This window comes from Eretmochelys imbricata, chromosome 17 (genome assembly GCF_965152235.1).
Source record: "Eretmochelys imbricata isolate rEreImb1 chromosome 17, rEreImb1.hap1, whole genome shotgun sequence".
NCBI classification, from domain to species: Eukaryota; Metazoa; Chordata; order Testudines; family Cheloniidae; genus Eretmochelys; species Eretmochelys imbricata.
This window is the reverse complement of record NC_135588.1, coordinates 6,815,361-6,827,978: the sequence shown is the minus strand read 5'-3', so window position 1 is coordinate 6,827,978 and position 12,618 is coordinate 6,815,361. Positions and strand designations below refer to the sequence as shown.

The window sequence follows — 12,618 nt, the reverse complement described above, 5'->3', positions numbered from 1 at the left end:
AATGTGTCGCTTGACTTTCTCCCACTGATTTTAATGAAAAGACGTTTAATTTGCTGTATTCTTGAACATAAGGGTTAAATATCTGTATCAAACTGGAGTGTAAAAGGCAACACCTTTTAGCGAACTACATTAAAAAGAAACTTTTACGAATTTTAAATGGTTAAATCCGTGAGTTCAGTGTTAACGTACGTAATCTAAATGTAAGACACATGAGGTTTATAAGGTAATAGTTAGTAACCTACATCAGAATTACCTGCTGTTTATTCCCACCTTCATGTATAAATCTACAAATACTAGAAATTTCGCCTGCATATAAGCCAAACAAACTCACACAACTTTTTTTTAAAATGACTTCATATCACTTCTTGAAAAAACTGGAGAGATGTTACCTCATCCGGTAATTCAATAGTACACCATGTAATAATGCTGGGAATTTAAATTTTCTTTTGATGCAAACCCAATTTTGGTCTAAAACCAATGTCAGTGATGGTATACTCCACTATTCTTTTAAATAAAAATCTTATTTCCCCCATAATATTCCAGTGGCCAGCCACCAGGTAAAGAAGATCAATACCCTTCTTTCTTTTCAGATGCGATCACTCTATTTAGGGTAATGAGTGTGCTAGCCGGACCACTTTCTGACTCAGTGATGCAACAGAAATCTTTATACTAAAGTCTTGCCAACATGGTTGTTCTTAGTACTCTATCTGAAACCACCATTTTTAAACAGAAAAAACACTGCTAAGTAGAACTTCCCTCAACTTCTTTGTGAGTAAGATTATACCACTGTCCTCAGAAAGAAAATAATCCCTGTACACACTAGACAAGGAAACCCCCATTAACAACATCTGTGTTCAAACTACAGTTGACAGCATGGTTTTAACCACAAGTTCTGATCTTGCAAACACACATGTAAAGTTAAGCATGTGTGTAAGTGCTGGATGATCAGGGCCACTGCATAGGCCCTGTCTGCTCCTATCAATGGCAGTTGCATTTGTGGATTTACAACTTTTAAAGCTTGGAATATATACTGTATTTAAACAGTTATTTTATAAAAATATGCTTGTATTTATGTATATTGCAAAGAAAATAAACTGTCCAATAAAGTAGTAATACGTTCAACTCTTGTAAATTCAATGCATTAAAAATTGCACGACATACCTCAGAGAAACATCTCTTGAGCGAATCTGGGATTTTTCCATCAACAATGTGAAGCATCCGCTCCATCTCTTCACGGATGACATAACTCCCAGATTCATTGGAAAAGAGACTGAAAATGTCTAGGTAAAAAGAGAGATTAAACCAAATGTAATACAAAAGTTGTGCTGATTTTGCAGTTAAGCTTTCAAAAATTCTGTTCAAACTTGCCTCAGGCCACGTCAACACTACCCGCCGGATTGGCGAGTAATGATCGATCTATCGGGGATCGATTTATCACGTCTAGTGTAGATGCGATAAATCGATCCCCGATCGCTCTGCTGTCGACTCCGGAACTCCACCAGGGCGAGAGGTGGAAGAGGAGTCAACGGGGGAGCGGCGACTGTCTATCCCGTGCTGCGAGGACGCGAAGTAAGTGATTCTAAGTCTATCTAAGATAGATAGACTTCAGCTATGCTATTCTTGTAGCTGAAGTTGCGTATCTTAGATCGATCCCCCCCAATTAGGGTAGACAAGGCCTCAGAGTGCCAGTAACTGTCTGGTAATCGAAGCACAAGGGTCTTATTTAGGCTCATTCCACCAAGCTCTGGTATTGCTCAATAAGGGGTTAACAAATATTTCCTTCTGTATACTATTACCTGCTAGCCAAAGGAAAAGCAAATATTGTTGAGTCAAATTAAGAGGAAGACAAATTAACAAAACTCACTATGCAGATGTTTTAGATTAATGAATATTTTTCAAAAACAACTGAGACCGTAACTCTTTCTCATTCTGCCTTACAGAATATCCTCAACAGCCTTTCAACAAGATCCAGACAGACACACTTGGGCATTCACTATGTAATGTCAGATCATTTCACTTTTGTTAAGTGCTGTAAACATAAAAATCCTGAGTGCATCTCGAGATGTGCATTGTTAAAAAAAAAAAATCTCAGTCTTGATTACTTAATTAACTTGTGCTCTGAGTTGCATATAAAAATCAAGATCTACATATTAAAAATCTCAACTTAATCTTTGCTTTATAAAAGCATGTTCTACATGTGTTGTATCCTATGCACCTTGTTACTCTGATTACATGCACTTGTTACTCACATTTTGCTTTCTCTTCATCTCTGCCTCTTGTTAGTAGGACTAATCCCACTATCAGGTTGTTGAAGTGTAGCCCTTTGGATGTTCCCCCAAATGAGCAGTAAATGACCTAGAAGTAACAAAACAAAAACCGTTACTTTCATTCTTTACATTATGGAAGGGAAACTGAAAGAGTGTGGATGAAAAAATAAAAGCAACAAGCTATGTTTGGGTCCTGGTTTTTGTTTTAGGCTAGTCACCTTCTATTCAATTAGAAGCTTTTCTGATCCTTGTTAGTCACATTAGGTTTGCTGTTGTTTCCTATCAATGCCTATAAAAGGGTCTTTCCAAGATATCTTAAATAGTCCATCAGGGAAATAACATCCTCAAGAGTAGATAAGAGCAAGCCATAGGGATAACAGAAAGATTACTGAATACAAACAATTCCTGCCTATCTACCCTTCTTTTTTTTCCTCTTTAAACTGAGAGAAAGTTAACTATTTCCCTTGTGTACAAGGAGAAACAGTAAACAATGCAGTCAATAGTCCAGGCCTGTGGGAAGAGACTGCTGCCTGGATTAGGAGAGGAGTGTAAAACAGGAGTTGGAACCTGCTCCATGCTATCACCTATGGGGAGAGAAAGAACCATGATTGTCCTGCCAAAGGAATTCAGGCACACCCACATTTAGGGCACACTCTTTGACCAATGTGCTCCATAGGAGAGGAAGGCCTTCACAATAGAAAAGAAGAAGCAGGAGGACCTCAGGACACAGCTGCCTGAATGGGTAACTTGGCTGGGTCAGGGAAAGATCCTAAACTAGCGGCTCTACCAACACAATCTGAAATACACAAAAGATAGCCCACTGTCAAGGACAGGACAGGTTTTATTAATTAGTAGTTGGGGTGGTTGTATTACCGGTAATTACTGATCACAAAAAAATGGCTGTTTGAAAGCTCAGAAATTTGGAATAGTAGCAGCAATCCCAACAGAAATAGATTAGTGGACAAAATGTAGGCAAGAAGATTCATGGTACAAACAAAATGCAGTTTATTCCACGGTTCAACAGTTTATCACATGTTTCAGATTAACAGCCGTGTTAGTCTGTATTCGTAAAAAGAAAAGGAGGACTTGTGGCACCTTAGAGGTTAACCAATTTATTTGAGCATAAGCTTTCGTGAGCTACAGCTCACTTCATCGGATGCATACTGTGGAAAGTGTAGAAGATCTTTTTATACACACAAAGCATGAAAAAATACCTCCCCCCACCCCACTCTCCTGCTGGTAATAGCTTATCTAAAGCGATCACTCTCCTTACAATGTGTATGATAATCAAGTTGGGCCATTTCCAGCACAAATCCAGGTTTTCTCCCCCCGGATTTGTGCTGGAAATGGCCCAACTTGATTATCATACACATTGTAAGGAGAGTGATCGCTTTAGATAAGCTATTACCAGCAGGAGAGTGGGGTGGGGGGAGGTATTTTTTCATGCTTTGTGTGTATAAAAAGATCTTCTACACTTTCCACAGTATGCATCCGATGAAGTGAGCTGTAGCTCACGAAAGCTTATGCTCAAATAAATTGGTTAGTCTCTAAGGTGCCACAAGTACTCCTTTTCAGTTTATTACATGGCTGCAAAAATAACGGAGTTTATTCCATGGATATCCTTCTAACATATGTAGTACATACCAGTATACAAGCATTTCGTTTAGCTACACCAGTCACATGAAAAACTATTCAGTAATTGATTTTGTAGAAATGTTTGTGGAAGTCACTGGAATTGAAGATTTCATTTGAAGGGAGCTATGCCAATTCGATACAGATATAACTTCTATTTAAGTTTCATAAGGAGCCACTATTTACCAATGAAGTGGTCAGTAGCAGGGCTGAAGCATGCGCCTTTTATACAATAGACCAGTTTATGCATTGCTCTTTAGCTAGCCAGCATATTTAAATACTGGTTGAATATTTACAGATGTGATATTCATGCAGGAAGTCTCTTTAGGACAAGTAACAACTAATTTTAATGACCAAGAATCACTAACTGGTTTATTCCAATGTCACTTACTTCACCTTCCTGCTAACTTTACAAAAGAAAAGGAAAAACAGAAGATAGCAGCATGACGTGTTTTCTATAAAATACACTTCCAGTTGTACTGTTCTTTAATACCTCCTGATTTAGGATGCTCACCAACTACCTTACCTACAAGCATCGGTACCTTACCACTAATAGGAACAGAAATCTATGTTAGAAATTTAGAAATGAAAGCAGCCAAAATTTAAGTTACACTCTCAAAGAGAAATTACTTTAAAACCTACACTTCTTCTCATTTGGTTTTCTTACAGATACAGCACTGTGCAACTAACCATAGACTCTGAAGTCTGGCTGATGGGGAAATATTACCGTCACAGACAACAGAACAAATGATGTTGCGCTGATCACGGATTGGGTGGCAGTCTGTGTCCAGCAGCAACTGCCTTACGTTTTCCTTTACTCTGCAAAAGTCAGTTACTTCAAAGGGAACCGTATTTGACAGTGCCAAAGCAATCAACATCGTAGTGTTACCTTCTATTAATAGTTCAATAACCTTAAATAGCATGTTTTTAGCTCATCAGCAATATGTATTTTAAGTAAACAACTTCAAAAACTCAATTAAATGCAAATGTTACTTCAAAATGTGCACAAACAGCTATCACTGACTTCAGTGGGAGCCACAAATGCACTCAAGTCAGAATTTTGCATAATAGCATCAACATATATATCAGAAATCAATGGGGATAAAAAGTTAATGTAGAAATATCCTGTGTTTTGTACAGTACCATTAACACAGAGGTGTGAATTGTTACACTCATCCATTTCCTCCCCAAAATGGACAGTGTTATGCACCTCAGGCATGTGAAAGAAGAGGTACAAGTGACCATATAAAAATAATTTTGGCTCAAAGCTGTATCACAGACAGGTTCAAGGACAGAAGCATAAGATTTAGGAGCAAGAAGAGCAGTTGTCTGATGCTAAGATGGAGGTTCCCAATAAACAAAACTGAAGAAAATTTGGAGGGCAGGGCATTCCCATGCTGTCAACAACGGATGTGGATTTATGCCCTCTAACTCTTATGGGGAGATATTATAAAGTCATTAAGGAAAGGAAATTGTTGTTCCATCTCATGGAATGGCAGCTAGATTAGTCATGAGCTGCTTTCACAGTCATTGACAAATTTCTGTAATGTTTATAGCACCAGCGAGATGTTTTGAAAGATAATTTGACTGCATTTTATCTGAAAGAGTTTCACTATAATTACTAACTGCTGTAACAGCCCTTTAAAAGTCTTGTCTACAGCAGATTTGTGGGAAGTCTCCCAGTGCTGCCCTTCCACCAGTGACAGCAATACAGTGCTAGTCTAGACAGGGGTCAAGTGTTCACTTATGTTTCTATCACCATGTTTTCTAGACTTACTCCAGAACAGGATTTGGTAACATGGTGCTAAAAGTGCTAGTATCTTGCCTCTATCAGTACCATCATAATTACTACCAGTAGTGGCTCTGCAACAGATAGATGTCCAGCAACACCTAGACAAAGCCTTACACGCTATGGTAGATGAGCCCTATGCCACTCTCCATCATCAATCTATTCTTTTAAATGCTCTCCACTGAAGCAGTTTAAGAGACCCATAGGTATGTGAATTCAAATACAGACGGAGCACATTCTAAGGAAACGGTTAAGTACAACCTGCAATTTCATTCCACTGCTGGTTGCATAATGCTACAAAAATAGATTAGCTTCCCAGAAGATGCTTGGATCATCCTCTTCTATTCAACCCATTTCCAAATGCTCCAGGGGGTACATTACAAAAGCTAAATTTGTGCTTATTTGGATAAACTGATTGTAAATGCTCCGTGCACACTGTCAGAGTTCTAAATTCCACACTTCCTACTCTTAATCATTTTGATTCCATAAGAGGTCTTCAAGGCTATACTGCATATGTAGGTCATTTACCTTTAGCAGTGAAAGGAAATAATTCAGAGCATTTAAAAATATGCTGTTAGCTCATCTGATCAGGTGAAAGCGATCGTGGCTTTCAAGTATCAATATGGTTACTTTCAAATGAAAAAAAAAAATTCTGGGTGCACCAGGAGCTATAAAAACCCTGTCTCTTAAATATAACAATCAACTGAATTTTACAGGAAGGTCACTGTATCAAGTTAATAGCGGGGGGGTGGGGGGGTGTTTTTTAAATAAAAAGCAAGTAACTCTCTTGGATGGGAACCCAGATGTAACTGTCAACCAGCAAGTACGTGAGGAAAGTTCCAAGTTAAACTAATTAGATACATATATATTAATGCTTCTCTCAATTAAATCTCACTGAATTTATTTTGCTAAGACACTTTTCTAAACTGAAGAAAATCCACGAGGGCAAGTCCAAACATGCCTTAAGCATGTAGATCGCGTAAGGCCTTTTCATTCTTAAAACCCTGTAGGTAAATGCTGTCCATTTTAGACAAAGCATGCTCTTTACAATTCGCAATTCCAACATTATACTTTTCAGACCTGCTTCCAAACAGAATTAGAAGCAGGTCTCCTGGCAGAATCATGCAGGCTAGAATGTAAGAGGGAAGGTTCTTAGGGGGAAAAATAAAAAAAATCACCACATCTTCCCTTTCACTACGCGTGGTGAAAATCTTTCTTCTCCCCCGTGTGTCCTGCACAGGGTAAGATGAATGGCAGCTGATACGCACCAACTTGGACAGATACTAAACAATAACTATGCGTAACAGGGCTGACCATAGTCACCTAAAATAACATCATATTAAGTGGTGCTGCTGTCTCATTTAGACACGTAGCTTGTCACCTCACCCAGAAATAACAGAAGTGTGAGTGACTCTCTAAAAGAGATCCAAGACGTGGACTGAGCAGTCCTGAGGAAAAACTAGCCTCAGCAGATGGCTAATTTCTTTGTGATTAAAGACAAAACCTCAGGAGATGAATGCAGTTTCGACAGTACAGACTTACGGACTTTTTCAGAACTCGCTAGAAAAGGCACCTGTTCACACAGTTAAAGTCACTAATGTCGCTGTGGTACAGATACTTATTTTATTATTGGAAGGCAAAAGTACTAAGATTTGGTAAACACCCCACGAGGCAGCAATGGACAACTGTATTGTTCTAGACCAGTAGCCAATGTATGATCCTACTGTAAAAGTGTAGAAAGACTGGAAGCAATGCTGTCATGATGTGTCAAACATTACGAAGTGTTTCAGAGTAGCAGCCATGTTAGTCTGTATTCTCAAAAAGAAAAGGTGTACCTGAAGCACCTTAGAGACTAACAAATTTATTTGAACATAAGCTTTCGGGAGCCACAGCTCACTTCATCGGATACATTCAGTGGAAAATACAGTGGGGAGATTTATATACACAGAGAACATGAAACAATGGGTGTTACCATACACACCGTAATGAGAGTGATCACTTAAGGTGAGCTATTATCAGCAGGAGAGTGGGGGGAGGGGGGGATGAGGAGAGACCTTTTGTAGTGATAGTCAAGGTGGGCCATTTCCAGCAGTTGACAAGAACGTCTGAGGAACAGTGAGGGGGACGGGAGGGGAAAATAAATATGGGGAAATAGTTTTACTTTGTGTAATGACCCATCCACTCCCAGTCTCTATTCAAGCCTAAGTTAATTGTATCCAGTTTGCAAATTAATTCCAATTCAACAGTCTCTCATTGGAGTCTGTTTCTGAAGTATATTTGTTGAAGAATTGCAACTTTTAGGTCTGTAATCGAGTGACCAGAGAGATTGAAGTGTTCTCCAACTGGTTTTTGAATGTTATAATTCTTGACGTCCGATGTGTGTCCATTTATTCTTTTACGTAGAGACTGTCCGGTTTGACCAATGTACGTGGCAGAGGGGCATTGCTGGCACATGATGGCATATATCACATTGGTAGATGTGCAGGTGAACAAGCCTCTGATAGTGTGGCTGATGTGATTAGGCTCTATGATGGTGTCCCCCTGAATAGATACGTGGACACAGCTGGCAACAGGCTTTGTTGCAAGGATAGGTTCCTGGGTTAGTGGTTCTGTTGTGCGGTATGTGGTTGCTGGTGAGCATTTGCTTCAGGTTGGGGGGCTGTCTGTAGGCAAGGACTGGCCTGTCTCCCAAGATTTGAGAGTGTTGGGTCATCCTTCAGGATAGGTTGCAGATCCTTAATAATGCGTTGGAAGGGTTTTAGTTGGGGGCTGAAGGTGATGGCTAGTAGCGTTCTGTTATTTTCTTTGTTAGACCTGTCCTGTAGTAGGTGACTTCTGGGAACTCTTCTGGCTCTATCAATCTGTTTCTTCACTTCCGCAGGTGGGTACTGTAGTTGTAAGAATGCTTGATAGAGATCTTGTAGGTGTTTGTCTCTGTCTGAGGGGTTGGAGCAAATGTGGTTGTATCGCAGAGCTTGGCTGTAGACGATGGATCGTGTGGTGTGGTCAGAGTGAAAGCTGGAGGCATGTAGGTAGGAATAGCGGTCAGTAGGTTTCCGGTATAGGGTGGTGTTTATGTGACCATCGCTTATTAGCACCGTAGTGTCCAGGAAGTGGATCTCTTATGTGAACTGATCCTGGCTGAGGTTGATGGTGGGATGGAAATTGTTGAAATCGTGGTGGAATTCCTCAAGGGCTTCTTTTCCACGGGTCCAGATGATGAAGATGTCATCAATGTAGCGCAAGTAGCGTAGGGGCGTTAGGGGCCGAGAGCTGAGGAAGCATTGTTCTAAGTCGGCCATAAAAAAGTTGGCATACTGTGCGGCCATGCGGGTACCCATAGCAGTGCCACTGGATTTGAAGGTATACATTGTCCCCAAATGTAAAATAGTTATGGCTAAGAACAAAGTCATAAAGTTCAGCCAGGTTTGCCGTGACATTATCGGGGATACTGTTCCTGACGGCTTGTAGTCCATCTTTGTGTGGAATGTTGGTGTAGAGGGCTTCTACATCCACAGTGGCCAGGATGGTGTTTTCAGAAAGATCACCGATGGATTGTAGTTTCCTCAGGAAGTCAGTGGTGTCTCGAAGATAGCTAGGAGTGCTGGTAGCGTAGGGCCTGAGGAGGGAGTCTACATAGCCAGACAATCCTGCTGTCAGGGTGCCAATGCCTGAGATGATGGGGTGCCCAGGATTTCCAGGTTTATGGATCTTGGATAGTAGATAGAATACCCCAGGTCGGGGTTCCAGGGGTGTGTCTGTGCAGATTTGTTCTTGTGCTTTTTCAGGGAGTTTCTTGAGCAAATGCTGCAGTTTCTTTTGGTAACCCTCAGTGGGATCAGAGGGTAATGGCTTGTAGAAAGTGGTGTTGGAGAGCTGCCGAGCAGCCTCTTGTTCATATTCCGACCTATTCATGATGACAACAGCACCTCCTTTGTCAGCCTTTTTGATTATGATGTCAGAGTTGTTTCTGAGGCTGTGGATGGCATTGTGTTCTGTACGGCTGAGGTTATGGGGCAAGTGATGCTGCTTTTCCACAATTTCAGCCCATGCACGTCGGCGGAAGCACTCTATGTAGAAGTCCAGTCTGTTGTTTCAACCTTCAGGAGGAGTCCACCCAGAATTCTTCTTTTTGTAGGTAATGTGAGTGAACAAAATGGGAACATACTGTTTTATCTTTCTAAGATAAACTCAGCACACCATCTGAATAGAAGCTGACTGAGTTAATTACTGAAATTATAATGTTATAAAGATCTACAAGAAGATATTTTTAAAAGCACTGAAACAAAAACTGAAATGACATGTGTGTGTACTGTTTCTGGAATCTTCTGGGGTGATCTTCACAGTAAACAAGTATAACAGAACATTTGCCCTAATGTCCATTATCTTGTAAAGTAATTTTGTTCTCTCCTTATTTATTTTTATGCATGTCAAAGACATAAGGTGTGTGTGGTAATGTGCAGTATATTCTTCCTTTGCTACCAGACTCCTCAAAACACGATGTTGTCATGACCAAGTCAGCCCGACAAAAAGGCTTACTTGAAGTCATTTAGAAATTTGGTAATAATACACTTCACTAGAATAGTTCAGTATTGGAAAAAGAATTTAATATGCACTTTGTATATTGACTTTTTATGAACAAAGTTCAAATGATACATCAAAATATAGCACAGAAAACCCAGCAAGGAATGGCCTGGCACACATTACAACAGGTAGCCTTGAAATGGGATGGCTATCATCATGACAAGACAGGGAAAGAATAATATTTTGCTGGTGTCAACAAATTTCCATTACAGATTTTGTACATGTCATCCTGCCTTCATTCACAGAGCGTACACATGAATGTACAAACTGAAAAATCCAGTGACTCTTTGCCAATTGTTTGTGTAGGCAGTTATGTAACTTGCATCCTGCACTTTGCAGTCTTACCCTTAAGGCTACTAGCTTGTGTTATCAGTTGTACAACTGAATTCTGGAAACCTCTTAAGACTTTTGTTGTACCAATGCTATTTTGTGGAAGACTGGAATCCAATTTTTAAATCTTAGTCTGGTAATAGAGTACTAGCACAATAACTGTGTGTTTAAAGTGTTATATATTGTAAATTGAGACAGGAATGTCCCTTCTTTCTATTATCTTTCTGTTTCATGAGTTATTAGAAGATTACATTTAACGCATTGCATAGCTACAGCTACTTTCTCCCTTTATAACACTAGGGTTAGTGTGAAAATAGATTTATGCCTATAAGAAATTACAAGTTTGGCATTAAAGATGCCTTCACTTCTGCTCTGGTTTCTTAGAATATGATTTGTGCTTAAGGGGATCACCTGTCTTTTGGTAACTTTTTGCTAATTAACAAAGTTTCACAACTTTTTTGCAGTATAAACCAAACATGATCCCACTTGTCACTGGCAAATTTCCATTTACCTAAATGTTTTCTGAGATGAAAAAATTGACAGAAAGATAGGACAAGTTAGGATTTTCTTTTAAAAAAGCCAGAATTAAAAAGTCTGGAGGAATTTTAAAAGGGGATGCTTTCTTTGTAACAGATTAAAATGTGCAGGGAAAGAATTGCTACTAAATGGAAAAAATGCAATAAGCCCTAAAAACAACTAGTCTGTCAAAATCCAGAAACCTTGTTCCTCAAAAATGACAGTGTCCTTAGTCCTTAATTTACCTATAGCATTCATAAGGCACAGACACAAAGGACTCCCCGTAATACTACAAGGATAATGAAAAATGTTCCTTCTAGTGTCATTAAAATAAAGACTACAACTCACAATAAATGTGTGGAAGTTAACTAGGAAAGAGTTTCCAAATGGTTCAGGAACTTTGACAGAGAGCCCAAACATTAGCAAATCAGTGACATACTCCAACTATAAAATCTTTTCACACTATTTATCTATGCACTATATTTCACAAATAATTATTTAATACAACAAACCAAGTTTCTAGGCTAAGCTGTTTTTGGAGATATTTAATGAAAAGTTAGAATTTTCAAAACATGGACACCTGTTAGTTCCAAGTTCTAACAACTTATAAATATTTTCAGATGAACTATACATCAAATTTCTCTACTCAGACACAAATAAATTTTCAAAGAGTACTTGGAGAAAGTGAGAGATCAATAAAAACCTAGCCACAAATGTAACTACAATGAAGGGACAGTAATCATTCCATAATAAGAACTGCTTACAGTACTACTCATGGCTTTTAGATCTGACAAAAAGGCCAGTCTATTACTTAAGGCACCTTTAATAAAGGAGATCTAAAGTGCTGACCTCTATGATCTGAAGTTTAGGCAAGAAAAATGGTTCTAAAAAACAAAAAAATCTAAAGTCATCAAAATGCAAATTAGACTTCACATCTGGCCTAGCAACAATTCACTTGGGTTTTTTCCCCCCCATTTAGTTTTCTGCCTCTAGGAATACTGTTCCCCCCACCCCATAATAAGAAGTGATGAAGAATAAAACTTACTGTTGTACACAATGGGCAAAATTCAGCTCTGGTGTAACTAGGTCCAATTCCATCGAAGCCAGAGGGTGTGTGCCAAATTCAGTCCAATTGTAACTTAAGGCATCATTCTGGTTTTAACTTTTCCTTCTTTGCCTGTATATTATCACTATTGTTTTCACATTACACAAAAAGGACATTTGTTTTTCCATTCCAATTTTATTCCATTATGCACTTAGCACCCTACCAGAGACAGAGGAGTTGACAAAAAGTGGAGAACCTAAGGGTATGTCTACACTGGAAACTTCAAAGCACGCAGTGGGAACGCTCCCGCAGCAGCACTTTGAAGTGCACATGTGGTCACACGCGAGCGCTGGGAGAGAGCTCTCCCAGCACTCCACCTCCACAAGGGGATTAGCTCCAAGCACTGGGAGTGTGGCTCCCAGAGCCTGTCTACACTAGTGCTTTAAAGCACTCAG

The 12,618-nt window shown here is 39.4% G+C and overlaps 1 protein-coding gene across 3 annotated transcripts in view; it reads right to left on the bottom strand.

Annotated features, from left to right (window-relative positions):
- USP32 (ubiquitin specific peptidase 32) overlaps positions 1–12,618 on the bottom strand; it is a 150,894-nt gene that overhangs the window by 88,072 nt on the left and 50,204 nt on the right. For all 3 annotated transcript variants that reach the window (XM_077836362.1, XM_077836363.1, XM_077836364.1), the window contains exons 3-4: positions 2,250–2,355; positions 1,162–1,280 (exon numbers count right to left, since the gene is read on the bottom strand). In XM_077836362.1, coding sequence (XP_077692488.1) covers positions 1,162–1,280; positions 2,250–2,355 — 225 coding nt within the window. The remainder of the gene's footprint in view (positions 1–1,161; positions 1,281–2,249; positions 2,356–12,618) is intronic.